Source organism: Calidris pugnax, unplaced genomic scaffold, assembly GCF_001431845.1.
Source record: "Calidris pugnax isolate Ruff unplaced genomic scaffold, ASM143184v1 scaffold54, whole genome shotgun sequence".
In the NCBI taxonomy this organism is placed as follows: Eukaryota; Metazoa; Chordata; class Aves; order Charadriiformes; family Scolopacidae; genus Calidris; species Calidris pugnax.
In genome coordinates this window covers 5038002-5055534 of record NW_015090864.1, presented here as the reverse complement: position 1 = coordinate 5055534, position 17533 = coordinate 5038002, and the positions used below count along the sequence as shown (strand labels likewise).

Below are 17533 nucleotides of genomic sequence, written 5' to 3'. Positions count from 1 at the left end.
GAGATAAAGAAACAGGGCAGGAAATGAACTGCAGGGAAAATGAGAAGAAGAGGGAAGAAGAAGAAGCAGAATACGACGGAAGAAGGTGATAAAGGAAAAAAAACAAACGGAAGAAGAGATAAAGAAACAGGGCAGGAAATGAACTGCAGGGAAAATGAGAAGAAGAGGGAAGAAGAAGAAGCAGAATACGACGGAAGAAGGTGATAAAGGAAAAAAAAAAAACAACCAAAACAACAAAAGCAAGAGCAAGAAGAGGGATATGGTTTCTTAGTTTGTAGAATGATTATCCCAATGCACATGGCTGCTTTAAGGGGTAGGTAACAGAAGTCTCTCTTATACCCAAATATCAGCCTTGACGATCCACTCTGACATCGGCTCGTGAGAGTGCAACTCTGACAGAGCAACTCTGATAGAGCATCAGCAAGACATAGCCAAGCACTAAGCACACCTAAGCCCTGACAGAGTAAAAAGGATGTTCACAAAATGCATAAGGAATTCAAGTCTCTCCCCTTCCCTTGTATCTGGAGAGGAAATCATTGGAATAAGAGCATTTAGGCAGAACATACTTTTGATATTATGGCCTGTACAGAATTTTCAGCTTCTTCAGAACTTTCTCATGAGCCAAGTACATATGAAGAGAGGTCAGATCTCCACAGCATCCACAAACCAGACAAACCAAATGAAGCAAGCCTGATTTAATTTCGCACCAGCATCCACAAACCAGACAAACCAAATGAAGCCTGATTTAATTTCGCACCGTAGCTCACACCACTGAGTTACGTAATGATGCTATTTTGTGACACTGGTAAAAGGAAGAGTACAAAAACCAGGCCCCTTCTGACTAAAAACAGCCCATCTGGATTGCTACCAAATTTTAACTGGTCAAAAATCCATGCCTGGGTTTCCATGGCAGAGTCATTGAGACTGATTTCTGATGGCAACACACTTCCAGCTGCTCAGATTGCATCTGAATGATGACTCAGCCTTACTCCCTCCAACCATGCCAGACACAGCCTTGCAGAGAAGATTTACTATAAGCTTTGAAATGTCTCTCCCATGTTTCTCATGCATATGACATCCAGGGGTGAAAAGTGAAAACAAGATATATTAATCTCAGAAAAAAACTGGCAATGAACAGCTCCAATCCACGGTCATTCTGGTACGTGGTGTCTTGAAACCCATCCAGAATGAAGCTAAAGAGCAATTCTAGCTTTAACAAAGGTATAATTTGTAACGCAACCCACTCCACCAATGAGACAACAAAAACTATTAGATTAAAAAAATGCATGTCATTGACAGAAATCCAGCTCTGTGTAAATTTTGTGAGCTGGGGAGTCATTAATTGGTCACATTTACTTACATCACTTGCATATTTTCTATGAGCTTTTTATGGCTGCCAAATATCCCTAAATTCACTGACAACAAAATATAAAGAGACTTAGCCCATTACATGGCTATTCAAAAAAACAAAATAAACTGATTTAAACTTTGCCCTCAGTTAAGCAAAGACAAATTATCTAAAGCTATTTATGGTCATTTGATACATACAGCATGTGCAGATTCATATTCATGCATGTCAGTAACATTTACATAAAACCCTATTTAACAACAGTCTCTCTCTATTTTCTTCCCTGCAACAGAAAGTAGAAACATGTGCCACAAAGTTTTGACTTGAAGGCAACTAGCAAAGGAATATAAAAATGTTAATAACATCTTTGTATTGCATTTATAAAAAGCCCTCAGAGACAAGTTTCCTCCTATTCTCCTCCTCTCTTTTCATTTTAAGCTTTGCAGGTTTCTTCTAAGAAATTTTTTATCTCTAGTAGGGATAGGATAGATATAATCAGATGAATAAAATTAAAGTAAGAAAATAAACCAGATTGTGGGTAATCTTGAAGCAAAAAAAAAGCAAATAAAAATTGAAAATAAATAGATTCATAAGAATGTTTAATGGGCATTTTTAATTAATTTGAAAAGAAAGTGGTAATATGTTTCCTTCCACTGTTCTGAAACAGGTTATCTGCAGGTCAGTTATTATATTAAATATCTAATTCTTCACTTCAGCTGAAAATTTCAGCTTTAATTGTCTATTCAGAGCCTGGTCTATTCTGCAAAGTGCAGTGTGGAAGAAGTGATGTTTCAGAGCATGGCTTACCATTCTCCTCTGACCATCGTCGTAGTCACACTTGGGATTCCTTTGGTCTTCCCCATACTCTTCTGCCCCCAAAGATTTCTTTTTCTTTCGCTTATTTCTTCTTTCCTTGGCATTTTTGGATGCTAAAGGTGACATTTCCAACGAACTAAGTGACATTGAATCAATTCCTTTAGCCGCTAATGCCTAAAGCAGAAGAAGGTGTAAAATTTATTATTTGAGTTAAGGATCTCAGTGAGGACTAATAATTACTCTGCTCAGCAATTATTTTTTATTTTAAGTTTTAAGGTTGTATAGGAGGTAAGTTTAAAATTTCAGGTGGTGAGTAATCGTAAAAGTATCTCACATGGTGGGAACTGGTCTTAACCTGTCTCTAACCTCTACGTTTAGCAACAGGAAAATAAACAAGTGAGACATGTTCTCAGTACAAATTCACACATGCAGGTTGGCCACCCAGATCCTACGATGGAGCATTTGGAATGGCTGTATAAAGCAATGCGATCTGTGTAGAGCTCACACACAAGATAGTTTGACATTTCACAAGAGGAGCAGCCTGTGTGCACACACCTGCAGGTGGACACTCCGCACACATCTCAGGAGGAACATTTCTAGTGCCAGTTAACAAAAAACATATAAATCTCATGTTGAGGGACCACAGACTTCAGCCCCTTGGACCAGGAGAGCTGGACAGGAGGGCAGCCAAGCCGGCTGCTGTGATTTTTTCTGCCCTGTCACAGCGGGATGTGACGAACAGCAGGCAATTCAGCTGGCACGTCTTTGTAAACACCTATCCCTTGCACAGGCAGCTATGAGGAGGGATGCAAAGAGAAAAAAACCATGGGCTTAAGCGGAGATAAAGCGGACTTTGCTTCGCCGTGTGCTTCAGCGCTGGGCTGGCTCTCTGGTGGGGTGGCTGCAGGAGCTGGCTGATAATGGACCAACTGCTGGAAACCCAGCAGAAGCTGAACGTGAAAGCCTGAGAGCACACAAAGCCACAGCCTTGGAAGTAAATGAGCAGCCAGGAGGAAGAATCATCGATAGGAGCAGGGAGGAAGGGGCAGCCCACGCCAGCGCACCGGGTCCCCATCCCCGCTGCGGGCAGGAGGAGCGAGGGGGCTCCGAGCACAAAGCACAGGGTCAGGTTTGGAGTTGGCCTGGAGACAGGCCCATTTGCAGAGCCCCCAGCCGAAATACATAGAGTGTAATACCAAAAAAAAAAAAAAAAAAAAAAAAGAAAAGCCTCTCCAGAAAAAAAAAAAAAAAAAAGAGAAAAAAGAAGAAAAGCCTCTCCAGGAACAGGAGAAATGGATGAATCCTCAGCGCTATTGTCTGTAAGCCACTAGAATCAAACAGGCAATCAGCTCTCCACAGCAAAATACTCCCTTCCTCCCACAGGCATCAGTCCAAGGAAAGTGAAGGCACTTAACAGTCGTGTAAAGAATCAATCATGTATTTCAAGGGGTAGCGGCAGCTCTATCAAGCTGAGAGCACAACAAAACTTAATTCCTGTGGGAAATATCTTTCATGAGCAAGCTGCTTAGAGCAGAGAGGAGGAGGGCTCAGACACCAGTCTAGGCTGTTCTGTTGTGTTTTTTTTTTCTCCCCGAGTCAATTGATTTAATTGCTACGCTGAAGTGCTTTCTCTTCATAAAGATTCAGCAAGTCTTTTGGTGTTAAGTTCAGGTTTAGGAATGTGTTAGACCAATTGTGCAAATTGACTGATAGTCCCCAAGCAGGCCTATCAATTATATTTGTGCTCTCTTTATACTGCTCAGTTTAAAAGATGGTCTGAAGATTTTCGTCGTCATATTTTATTGATCTAGAAAATATTGTTTGTTGTGCTGTGTTTGTTGTTCTCTTAATGCAAAATAAGCTAATTTTAAGTTTCTTAGCATTTTCTTACCTATTGCTTGGGTTGAAATAATCTGTCCTGCATACTTTTTTCAGTTGTTGAAAAAGGATTTGGATTAAATTGTTTCTCAGGGCATGGAGGATGTCCCCATGTCCTGCCTATCTACCCTTTCTGCTTGGGTGTCCTGCCCCTCAGGCACTGCAAGCCATAACCCTCCACGCTGGCTCCCAGGACAAGAAAGGAGCTTGGGACCAGGCACATATGGGATAGGTGATGGGTGAAGGGTGGGAGAAAAGCCTAGCTCATATGAGCCTTGGCATGGGTATTATGGACCACAAGAACGTAGCGGTACGGTGAGAAAGTCAGAACAAAAATATTGATGAAGGCTTGGAGAGCAAGATTAAAACTGAGTAGCTCTGACTGGGGCAAGACACTCGAGAAGGACATCTGAAGGCTACACGGTGCAGCCACCCAATTCACTTTCCTGAGCCTCTTTTTCCAGATGTCTAATTTGAAATGTTGGGGGTTGATTTCCAGAATGACTGGGTTTCACTGATGAACACGATGGACTCCAATTGCTCTGCTCCTAAGTTTCCTTTCTATAAGATTAAGGTAATTCTCCAGGAGTACTGCAAATACAAATGAGTTTTTTTGAAGCACACGGAGTCTAAGTAGTGACAAGAGGCACTGAAAAACCTCTGAGGACGTTAGTCATTTTTGTCTTTGAAGCAATCTTTGAATGCCTGAGTCGGGAAGTCTGCCCGAGGTGGCCTAAGGCTACAGAACAAATGATGAGAAAGCGAAGAGCTGCGCTTGAGTCATGCACTGTCCACCCTTTGTACTGAACAGGGCACAGGAAAAATGAGACATGGCTGGCTGAAGAAAAGACTATGTTATAAAGCATATAGACAAATGGCAACAATTTAGGTTTTCATGAGAAACCTTCATTTTGACACATTCTGACTTTCAGGGCTTAATGTTCCTTTTTTGTGTGTGTGTGTACATACAGCTTAACTAAAATCAAAGTGTTCAAAAGGAAATTCTTAAATATCTTTAATTATAGCTGGGGCACCAAAGTTGACTCTTATTAGGAAGAGCTCAGCTGGAGTCAAAATACATGAAAATTTGTATAAAATAGGTACAAGTTGGAGCTCAGTTTGCTCCCTTAGGTTATGGCAGAAAGTTACTCTTTTTAAAATGCCTGTACACGGACTAAATTGCATTTACCTATTACTTAAACCAGCAAAGAGGATCTTTAAAAGGACTTAAACGATGTATAAGCCTCTACTAGCACTTTGTCAAGGGTGAATTTTATTTTCTATTTTCTTTCCAAGGATTTGAATGGGCTTTGAATTAGACCCTGAAGCCAGATGTACCCGAAAGAAAATTATGTATATTAGTTTATATTGTGTATCAAGGATTTATTTCTCTCAACTACAGTGCTACGTGTGATTTCAGACTAATTTCAGACTAATTTTCTTATTGTCTTCTTGTTCATAGCACCTAAAATGTTCTCTTTGGCTGTTTAATAAAGGCTTTCTACCCCACACAAACCACAGGCAAATTAACTAGTGCTATTAAGGCTATATGGCTACATCCAGCATTTGGCCTCCCTGTTTTGTTTAAATTTACGACATAACATTAAATCCATATCCTTTGTATAATTTGCAAATCTTAACCTCAAGATCTGCTCGTTTACTTGTTCAGGAATGAAGCTGCATGTGCAACAAACAGGTTATCCTACATCTTTATCTTCTTTATTAGAGAGTTGGATATTCATGGCAATTTGAATAAGACAGTGAGAAAATGAACACAAGCTGAAGTGGTGGTGGAATAATGTTCAGCTGGGCTACCAAATAGCTGTTTTGTGCTCAAATGCAGATGTAGTTATGTCATCATTAAAATGTCATACATGCCAACCCATATAATTTCCTCTGCTGCCATATGTGGTACAGTTAAACCAGCACAACTCTGGATATGTAAATCCTAAATGGCCCAAATCCTAATAGGAAGAGTCACCATTTTTCTTTTAGAAAGTATTGTAATAACTCTGTCCAGGACAATAAATATTAGGCTGCTTTCAAGCAAACTCTTACTTTGATTATGCCGTAGACGTAAAATAAAGAGAACATGAATTTCAAAGTACCATCTGTTCAAGTTACCCAAGGCTACTCATGTCACATAGTTTACTGACCTCCTGCTCTTTCTTTAACATCTCCATGGCTTCCCGAAACTTTCTTTCCTTCTCCTCTGTTTCAGCAATAGTGGCTTGGTTCTGCTCTTCATACGCCATGGCCACGACAGCCAGAATAAGGTTGACCAGATAAAATGAGCCCAGAAAGATGACCAGCATAAAAAAAAGCATGTAGATCTTCCCAGCAGATCTGAGAGTCTGTAAGCATGAAAATAAAATCACTAACACTTGTTTACAATGTTTTTTAAAAGGAAAAAGAAATTAATTATTTTTTTAAAAAAACTTAGATTTACAATATAATTGAATTCAGCCTTTGTTACTAGCCCAGAGTCCTTTTGACAACAAACAACAACCACGTGCAAGGAAATAATCTTCACACAAATAAATTTTTATACCTTGCTCAAAAATTGCGTGCCTTGCAGTAGAATTCATTTTTAAAAGAAGAATGCTTTCCTTCTTTACCAAGCATCTCTGCTGGTTTTCTTTGAGAATGGATAATCTTATAATCAGCTGCAGTGAAAGCTTCCCCCACACAACTCAATCTGTTTTTGTCCAGTGCATAGAAACTTTCCAAGCAGATTCATACTGTATCCCTTCAGATGTCTACAGTCTAGGTCCTTTACAAGCAGTGGGGAGAAAAAGATACTAGAAGTATCTTTAACACCTCCATGGCTTCCCGAAACTTTCTTTCCTTCTCCTCTGTTTCAGCAATAGTGGCTTGGTTTTGGCAATTTTGAGATGCAGAAGTTAATCTTCAGTGGCTTCATGCACAGAGCATGTAATTCAATACCAAACTATCACATCTAATTTTTCAGAGTTTGCTTTCATTTCAGGAAATGCATGCTAAAATGAGCATTTACTAGCAGACCACCTTGCATGCAACTGTAAGTTGACTCTGGCTCTCAGGGGTCCATGATGAAAACTTTGCAGGTTTGCAGCAAGGAAAACTGAAAGGTACTTGTTAGTCTTGCCATCTGCTGAATTTGCCTTCATTATCATGCCTTGCAAAACCAGATATGTCAAGTATACAGGCGTTTCTCTCGTCCTTTTTTTGAGCTAGACTCAAAGATTAGTTCATGTTACATGAGCCACCAAAAAAATCATTAAATGGTGACTTGATGACCTTTCAAAGTGGTGAACTTCGTTTAGATTCAGGTAAATTACCCAGTGGATATTTAACTGTAACAAGATGCCGTGTTTGGTTCATATTTTTTAAAGCAATGAAACAGTCTCATACCTGTTGATAGAGACGTTCCCAATAATCTTGAGTCATAAGACGGAATAGAGAGAGAAAGGCCCAGCCAAAAGTATCAAAGCTTGTGTAGCCATGGTCAGGATTCTCCCCAGCCTTCAGACATATGTATCCTTCAGGACATGTGCTGCAAAACATGAAAGGCAATACATTAAATGCATCACGGATGGCTTCAGCATGGAGAAACTGATTTCCAAGGAAACATATTGAATGTGCCTGGTTAAGAGCACAGACCCTCAAAGGTAAATTCCTTCAATGGGTGAAAATGCAGGAGACAGGTGGATGCTAACTTCATAACACCAAAGATCTTTGCAATCTTATTTTTCCTCCAAAAGGGTAAACTGGGAAATGGCAACCATAGCTCTAGCTGCAATGGCAAATGGGTGCTCAGCATTTCAGATATTTGGAACAGACTGGAACTAGGTGCCCGACCAGGACTTTAGTGCTTAAATATGATTTCTCTTGGCACTTATTCCTAATTAAGGATGATACACTTGGTGTCTTTTATTACAGTTGTGGGTAATACTGTGATGGTGAACCTGCTTTTCCGGTTACGTAGCCTGACACTGGCTGGATGACATCAGTGTGTGCCATCCGAGCACCTTCCTGATTGCCTACTGCGCCTGACCTCGCACTCACCCCCTGCAAGGACTGAATCTTTAATCTAAGAAACCCAGCCCTTTGTTCCACTCACTGCCATAGTCTGGGGTCATGACATTTTTTTCGTTTCTGCCAGGAAAATGTTTTCCTTTTGTGTCTTGCAGGTCCATGTATTAAATGGCAGGCAGACAGCATGAATTTCACTGGCTCTCATTAAACTTTGAGACTCTCTACAATCATTTTCTAGCCCCATAGGCCAGAAAACTGTATGTGAGTACTCACTATGTAAGTACTGAATCTCATCATCAGGTGAAACCCAAGGTAGAAGAGATCCCATGTCAGTGGGCCTCCCTCTCTCCCGGAATGGTGTGATATGATTAGTGAAAATATCCCACATACCTCTTGCATATCACAAGCTGCTTTCCAAATATAAGACATGCCCCATCAGAAACTGAAGACACAGAACAATATGCAAAGACTTACTGCTATACGTGTCATAGGAAGAGAATATGAGGTCAAGGATGTTGCCAGTGTCCTGGAGCCTTACAGTTTTTGGGAATTTATTAGGTGGGAACCATCTAACTATAAGGAGGTGCGGATCTCAGCAGAACTGGCGGTAGTGCCAGATATCTCTGTTCTCCTCATGCTTCAGATTGAGATGTACCTGTTATGATTTGGTGCAAATTCTAGCTGACACAACTAGGGATGGTTGGAACAAGAGGGATTGTGAAAGCCCTTTGTCTGGGATCAGAGTCATTGAAGGAGACCAACTTCCAGGCAGTGTTCTCATAATAGAGCAATACCCTCCATCCTGGCAGACAGTGAGCTTGATGTTCTGCCTCTCAGATGGAGGAATCAACATTTTTCTGCCTTTGGATAGGATGATTATTGTATTATCCAGCCATTTTAGCCACTTCACCAGTCATGTCCAAATACACACACTTTTAGCTTTTTTTCTCCCAGCAAAAACCCATAGAGTCTTTCAACCACCACTATTTTATATCAAACCAGAATACTGCCACAAATCAAAATGCAAAGCAGTAATAAATATAATGAAAAGTAATTTTTAAAATGCCACACAAAAAATAAACTGACTCCTGAGAAAGCAGAGTATGTCTCAGTATAAAAATCAAGGATTTTTTTTTTTTCTAAATATCAGTTTTTTACTGATACAAATCAAATCTCTGCAGCACAGGATAGCAACCCTGTATTGAATGTGGAGACGAGAATACATTGCTATAGATTTTGAAGTTATACAAATCTATGGTGTCAGCCACCAACATTAGACATTCAGCAACAATTTAAGAAGCTTAATTTAATATCATTAGTCAAGCACAAATTCTTAAGTAAGTCCGCTTTAAACACTGAAAAAAGGAGTGCTGAAGCATTGCAAAATGCGTGCATATCCTTGTGTGCATTAGTCTTCAGAAAAAGCAATAAAAAATGAAAAAGGACAGTTGATGTTTAATGAATTAAATTGAACACAAAGGTGAGAATATAGTAAGTGATTCTGTCACCTTAGGTAGACCCAAATTAGTTTATATCAGTTGAGAATTTAGATGATAGTAACTACATCTCACAAAGAAAGAAAAAGAAAGAAGCTTCTAGTTTTTTCCTTACCAGCCTAGAAATGCCTCCTTTGCCTTTCCTACTTTGACTACCTATTGTTTCCTGGTAAAAGCCACATTTGAATAAAAATTACACTAACATTACTGAGCTAGAAGAGAACAAAATGCAGAAATCTCAGGTTTTTTCCCCTAAAATATGCAAATGCATACTGAATCTCTCTTGTATATCCATGTCCTTTTTTGAGGCAGCCTTTTCATTAAATCTCCTCTCTCCCAAAGGCACCATCTGCTGTCACTCTCTGCCATAGAGACATGAGATTTCTGCTTCTGATCTGCTGCTGCAGGCAGCCTCCATTGCCCATGATGTGCTGCTGACACTTTTCATGGACTCTGAGAAGTGGATCCTCTGGGTTCCTGAGAAGGAAACCCTTTCTCCTCGCTTGTGCTAAGACATTGCGTCCAGACAGGGCATGAAAATTTTTGTAAAGCTCATTACTTTTGCCATGAGAAAATGACTACATTCACACACTGTGCTTGGCTGAAAACTAAGTGATCATGTCCAGAGGTGGCCAACCTTTCCCTAGTCTTCCATGAAAGACCAGTCCCAAGTGGTTCCATTGAACTGGTCTCATCACTCATATTTTAACGATGTTACTAAGGGCTAATACATCTGAATACAGCTGTGAGAAACCTGATGCTGACTACTCTAGCAGTGAATTTAAGCTTAGGCAGGGCAGGTGGTTGGAAATTAGGTTTCATCTAGAATAAACTGCCTAAAATTTTAGGCAAAATGGAAGTTTTGCCAGTAATTTCAATGAGAGAAAGACTTTCCTCTTAATCTCTTCACCATTTTGAACAAGAGATTCTGAAAGAAAGGAAACATTAGGAGCATTGCACTTAAATGTATTTTCATAGGAACCTCTCAGCACCACCAGATTAAAGGCTACAAAGTCACTCAGGTTCACTGCCAATGATGCTTCTTGGGGAAAGTCTTTTTTGATGCTGAACAACTTTTGAGCATCTACTCACAGCAGTTTACCACAACTACTTGGAAAGCCCTAGGGCACAGAGATGCAACTCCTCTGACTGAAAGTAAGCAATGGTTCCTCAGACTTATATTTTCTGTTTATAATACAGGTAGCATTTTTTTCATGTTTCATTCTGTCTTTATGTGTCTCTCAAACCTTTTCCACTCAGCAATAGATTGCTGGTGTGAAAAGATCTGTCTGACTTCACAGTGTGTGTACATGGTTCTCTAATATTATGTTCAGGTGTAAGAGCATTCAAAAAGGGTGTCATCGCCACAAAAAGCATGAACTCCAGCTCAGAAATGCTATTAATGTTAGTTCAAATCCTTCTTATAGAGGCTAGACACTTGAGACAAAATATCTTACTCCTTATTCTTGCTCACCCTCTTTTGTAGCTGACAGAGTGCTAACCCACGGGGTGTGGGAACGTGTTAAAAACACTGAGAGGAAAACAAAATGCTGTTTCCCATAAAAACACTCTACAGAAATTTAGGTGTAAGATTCTCACATGAGAATATTATTGTGCAACTGACACCATTTCCTCTGAAGATTTTTTTTTAAGGAGTCTTGAGATTTTGCTGAAGCATTTTAGATGTATAATATTAAGCATTCCCCTTCAGATTTTTTAGCAAACTCTTCAGTTTCTTTTACCTCGGGGAAGCATTTCACAGGATTGCACTCTCTGATGCACAGGGATGGGCAACAACAACAAGCTACATAAATATAACATCCTCCACAGGAGCCTCACAGGATGCTGTTCAATTGATCACAGTAAAATTAGTGTCATTGATCCAGAAAAGTGAAAAGCATCAGTCTACCTACCTATCCATCAGGCTGTAATCACCATTGTAAACTGGCATTGGCACAGGAAATTAAAGAACATTTGAAACAGCTTTGTTTTAAATAACACAGATTGGGAATGCCAGAGAGTTGTAGCTGAGGGGCATAATTACAAAATGCTCTGGCTCGAGAGTTTAATCTGGGCAAGCCAAGTAACCTGCTGATCCAGACTGTGGTAGCCAATAGGGTTGTGCAATAAAAGAAGATTTGTAAAGCAACCATGTGTTGGATTGTAACATTCAGACCCTGAAAATACGGGGAGGGTTGTCCATGTGTTACCAGGAGTTAGCATCAAACAGCTGCTAATGTCAGCTATGATGTCTGGTTTAGGTTGCAAAGACACACACTATGGCTTGCTATACCAAAGTGCTTATGAAAGAAGCAATAATGGAAGACAAAGTGCATACCACAGACACACCAAAAATTAAAAAAACAAAACCATGTTGTGGTAAGGGCCTCTTAGTGTTCCTGCTTAGGTCACAGTTTAAGCCCAAGAGTGCTGAACTGTTTAGAACTGATGTCTTCAACACGTGGGTAATTCCAGAGGAATGGAAACCACCCTGGTGAGCATGGTGGGGTTTCAAAGCCTGGCAGGTCATGTGGTGCCCATGGCCTCCAAGGCTGCTTGGTGTGCACAGTACACTTTTCCTCAATCTGCCTCTTCATGATAAAGTCCTTAGTCCACAAAGGAGAGGCTTATATCTCCTTTAGGTCACAGGCCTGAGTGTTTGTCTCTGCACTTTCCATGTTTTCTCATTGTCTTGGCTTTGAGGGAGGAAATCAGCAGCCAAAGAAGCGGAGCATGCTGTGCAGTGGTGGGGCAGGAACAGATAAATATCCTGAGACTAACATTTGCTCCTACCTGACAAGATAAAACTACCCATCCTGAAACAGGGCAGTACTTTTAAAAATATATACAGTAAGGGCAACAGGGCCTGTAGGAGAAAGGCGCTGAAAAGCAGCAGCACCCCAGCAAAAGCTGGGCATTGCTGTCAGTGGGTGCTCAGTCACTCTCCTTCCTCTGCTCTTTGTTGTTTTGTTATATTAAAGACCAATCATGGCTAGAGATTAATGGGGAACTTAGAGTTCCCCATTAATTACCATTTAAGAGCCAAGACTGTACTCGCAGAGGCACACTTCAGGCTGGACAGGTCTGAGTAGGAGCTCCCAGCAGTTCTCACTCCAGGCATCTAAGGGGTCAGAGAGCATTTGAAGGGCATTTTTTAAAGCAAGAGGTGCCAATGGTGCAAAAGGAAGGAAGTGTAAGCAAATCCAACCAAACGCCACAGAAAAAAAAATATAATTAAAAATAAGAAGAGCTCAGAATAAAGAGCCAACATTGATCAGGAGCTGAAACTGGAGGAGTGAAGGGTAGGAGATGCTCATGAGCAGGCTTGCTTACAAGCTCAGAGCACCCACTGACCTGAGCATCCCCCAGTATTGCATCCACAAAAAACATTTCAGCTCCCCCAGCCAGTAGCCCCACTGGCTACTTGTTCAGGCAGATGGAAAACCACTGGTTTCTGTCTGGGTTATCAGACCTTTCCACACACACACGCAGGCAGCGAGAGGAAGAACCCCACCTGCTGCAATGTGGCTTTTTTAGTCTTCATGCTGCAGCAAGGTAAGCAAACTCTCATTTCCTCTCACTCAACCCAGTGGCCAGACACCAGATCTTCCAACTCATCAAAAAAAAAATGTAGAGCAATAATTTATCATCATAAACATAATGACAGATTAGTCCTTAATGAAGACTGTAGCACATAGTCAGTCTGCTTCTCTCATGTGGCTGATGAGCTTATTAAAACTTTGAGTAAGAGGTAATATTACCCATCCTTAAGAATTGAGTGGATTTGGATTTAATCCCTACTGCTGCTGTTTAACCAGAGACATGATCTTCCAAATACGCAACTGATCCCTGGGAATGGGGACAGGTATTGCTGCCCCTAAGCCTGGATGATACATAAAGGTATGGCCATGGCCCCTGCAGCATTTTCAGGTGATATATTTTCCTTGTGGTTTTTCTCATACTCAAGTGAGAAGTTTTCTCACCATGACCTCATTCTCATGTCACTGTAATCAAGCCAGACTAGATGGGAAAGTTTATGAGATTTACATCAGAACCTAGTTAAACTCATGTAAGGTATGCTGCGTAGTCTGAATGGTGGTAATAAGTAAGTTAATTTTGCTTACTAATCAGGGTGCAATTGGGGTACTAGCAATTTGAGGGGACTACTGAGTGTCCCCTCAAACTGGGACACTCTGGTAGTTTAAACACACTTCATTCTTTCCAAAATATCCTAACTTTGGTGACATCTGAAGAAGTCACGTTTGGGAACTGTATTCCTTCCTCACTGCCTTTACTGCCTTTCCCACCCATCAGCCAGCTGCACCCCCTCAGGCTGAATCTGGTGAGTGTTATGAACACCCCAGTCCCGCTGGGCACCCACCCCTCCAAAGCTCCCCAGGATCCCATTTTCTGAGATGGACCCATTCATACAGCGAGTTAAACACACATTGTCACACGATGTGCCTGACAGAGCTGGCTGGTGTAGACATCACCTGCAACAGGTTTTTTCTCCTGACCTTGCCCATTCCTGTCACCTCCCAGGAGGACATATATGCAACTGAGACACCCAAGCACCATCTTTACCCCAATCTATCCATGGATTGTACCTCTGAAATGCAAACTTGCCAAGTCAAGGGGGCTCTTCTCACCCTATTTGTCCAACATCCAACACAACATGGCCTGAATCTGGGGCTGCCTTATATTAAGACAAGCAGTAGTAATAATGATAATAATGATAATAATAATAATTAATAATAATAATAAAAATATTTAAGTTCAGGTAACCTAGAGCTTCAATGGTCCTGACTGCCAGCAGCAGAATAAAAGAACCGCACTCTGCTGCAGTTCCCCAGTTTCCAGCACAGCTGGGGTTGTGTTACTGGGTATGTTTGCTTGTAGTCAGGGGACAAAGAACTGTGGGAGATCATGCTGTTTGACACGTTCTTCTGGCGGACATACACATTGTTCCAGCCTCTCTGCCTGCCGAGGGCTTGGTGGGAGCTGCAGTGCTGGGCTGTGCAAAGTAGCACTGGTGGAAGCATCTGATAGCAGCTCTGCTCCTCAGTATGGTGCATGTTTCTTCTCTACCCTTGAGGGGAGTGATAAGCTTTTGCAAGGGACTTTAAATCACCATTTGGAGGGTGCATAAAGGCAAAGGAATGTTATTACAACTCGGAGAGATCAAAGTGTTGCATCGCTGTACATGCCACAAGGAGTGCGGTGGCGTGGAGAACCTACCACAAAAATGTTACTGTCGGTACTCATGGTGACTGTGAAAACAGGCAGATGATGCAATTTTACATGTTGGTATTAATTACCTTAGTAAAATACCACAACACAAAAGGAAACAAGGTGGTTTTTTTGATGATACTTTAGAAAGAGTGAAAACTCACTCAAAAACTTTGTGGAGTGCTACTCTGCATGGTGCTCCCTTCATCCCTTATATGTAATAAGCTTCGTGACAGCAGAATTTACCAAACTATATACAATCTCACCCCACGCTGTACATTATATTAATGTACCCTGTTAAGAAAAATCAAGGTCATAGTGAGGATAAAGGTAGCTAAAGTTTCTATAGCAACAGTTACTAGGATGCTGTTGCCAAAGGTGTTTTCCTGTTGCATCCTGAAGTAGCTTTACTGGCTGCTTTTCCTTCCTGTTCACTAGTCTTTTTGGTAATATCAGTACAGACATGATGCAAATGTGCTTTCCTTGTCAGGATGATCTTGTAGAGTATTCCTGCCCACGAGCTGAATACACAGAACATAACATGTGAAAGGGGAAAAAAAAAATTAAGCAGTCTGACCTTGGGAACCAAAAGGGACACAACTGACTTAAAACATGCACAATTTTCTGAAAGCCCAGCTCTATGTTGTAGTTGCAAGTGGAAAAGTGAAAAGAAAGAAGATAAGTTTCTCTTTTTTTCCTGCTTGTTTACTTTGTACATTGATAGCATCTTGCCTGTTTCTCTTTCTCCTAATGGACAAATTTCCTTGTTGTTTCTATTGCTCTTCCAAACCTTCAGGCAGAAGGGGAAGAAAAAAACAGCAGCACAAGCACAGCAGAAAATATATCCCTGTGAACTTACAACAGGATAAAAGTGGAAATGCTTTAGACTTGAAATGTATCTTCCTTTTTCATGGACAGATAACTCCACGCCACTGAAGCCCCTGTAAGTCTTTAGTCTGTGCGGAAGCACGGGATTCTGCAGTAGTGATTGGATGAGGGGTAACGGTTTTAAACAGAAAGACGGTAGACTTAGATTTGGTATTAGGAAGAAATTCTTTACTGTGAGGGTGGTGAGGCTCTGGAACAGATTGCCCAGAGAAGCTGTGGATGCTCCATCCCTGGAGGTGTTCAAGGCCAGGCTGGTTGGGGCAAGCAAAGTGTGCTGGAGTTTGTTCTTGCAGTAGGTCCCTGAGCATACCCTAAAGTACTGCATCCAGCTACAGGTCTTCCCTTTGGCACTGTCACTGTAAATAGTCATCTGTGGGTATGTGGTAATTTTGGCATCAAGGGCCTCTTTCATACAATAGGGTAGATGGCTTCAAAAGGCCAGTGATGCCTGATTACAGGCTGTGTGCAGTGCTACTTGCTATCACCTGCTCTTCTGCAGCCCTTGCAAAACACAGTCCACTTGATGCTAAAACTGGATTTCACTAAGGCTAGAGGAGTTTTCGGCCTCTGCTCCTAGCTAAGATCCGGTAAAATCTGATCATTGTGTCGGGTATATACTGGACCTTCCTCAGGGCTAAAACAAGGTGTTCAAATTGGATAAGCTACTACACTGGGAATTAAATTGAAAAGCAAATTTATAGAATTTCTAATCCCTTTGAAAATCAGACTATCTATCTGAGCTTTCTAAATTTATTTTAATGAAATCAAATACAAGAAGCTGAAATTGCAAAGAGAACCAACTTGGACAAATCCCAGAGCTGCCACATCCAAAAGAACAACCAAATCTAACCCCGAAACACATCTCGAAACATGAATAATTCTGCAAATACACTGGTTTTTTTTTCTGTTAACAGAGCCTTGCTGTTAGAGCTGCTTCCAGTGTCTGACCAATCTGTGACACACATCTCAGAGCAGAGGATTTTTCCATTAATGTAGTGCTCTGAATGTGCTTGTTGTGAAACACCGACCACGCGTCACTAGCATTCACTTTGAGCCAAAGAACATCTTTGATCACAATCATTTGATTTTCCTTCTATTCCAAACATTACTTCTTGTTTCCATTGAACTCTCTGTTCCTTGTAAATACAAAGCAAATTCTAGCAGTACATCAAGGAGAAAAAAGCTGTTGGATAAACAGAATGATAACCAACACAAAAGTTCTATTTGATTAAATGAAGAAAAAAATGAAATTTCAGAAAGTTTCTGAGGCATCACGTGGGCAACCCCACAGGCTTGTGCAAACAAGAAATATGGCATCTTCCCAGTATTCCTACCATGTCTCTGCAATGTAATTTTTAAAGTATCTCCTTGAGGCTGCCTGAGCATACCTAAAAACATAAAGAAATGTTTTTTTTCTTCCAGTTGCCCGTTAAAGTACCAGAGACATGTTTGCTGCTGCTGAGTGACATACATCTATTCAAATCCCTTCTGAACTAGAATCAATATTAGCTAGGTCCATTACCTCCTGTTTTATTGGCAGTTTGGGTGCTTGTTCAGAAAACAGTCCCTCCTAGTAATGTAATAAAGCCCCCACCTTGGAGATAATTAGGTTGTCTGTGATATAGCATACACTGATGATCATTTCCCTGCTGATTTTGGCCTGCTACTCCAGCTCAGGTTGCAGTCTGTATCACTACACGCTCTTACATCAGACCATCTGAGTCTCATCACCTAATAATTGCTATAGTAGATTTATTTAGTTTTTTTTTTTTTTTTTACTCTTCTATAATAACAGCAACCAGCCAAACCTCAGAGTGTCATTAACATGCTTTTGAAAATGCACTAAAATGGCTTTGTCAAT

The 17533-nt window shown here is 40.8% G+C and overlaps 1 protein-coding gene across 4 annotated transcripts in view; it reads right to left on the bottom strand.

Annotated features, from left to right (window-relative positions):
• The window catches only part of LOC106889728 (sodium channel protein type 5 subunit alpha-like), a 214053-nt gene that overhangs the window by 110745 nt on the left and 85775 nt on the right, over positions 1-17533 (bottom strand). For all 4 annotated transcript variants that reach the window (XM_014945075.1, XM_014945076.1, XM_014945077.1 and 1 more), the window contains exons 9-11: positions 7436-7577; positions 6199-6396; positions 2156-2338 (exon numbers count right to left, since the gene is read on the bottom strand). In XM_014945075.1, the coding sequence (XP_014800561.1) occupies positions 2156-2338; positions 6199-6396; positions 7436-7577 (523 nt within the window). The remainder of the gene's footprint in view (positions 1-2155; positions 2339-6198; positions 6397-7435; positions 7578-17533) is intronic.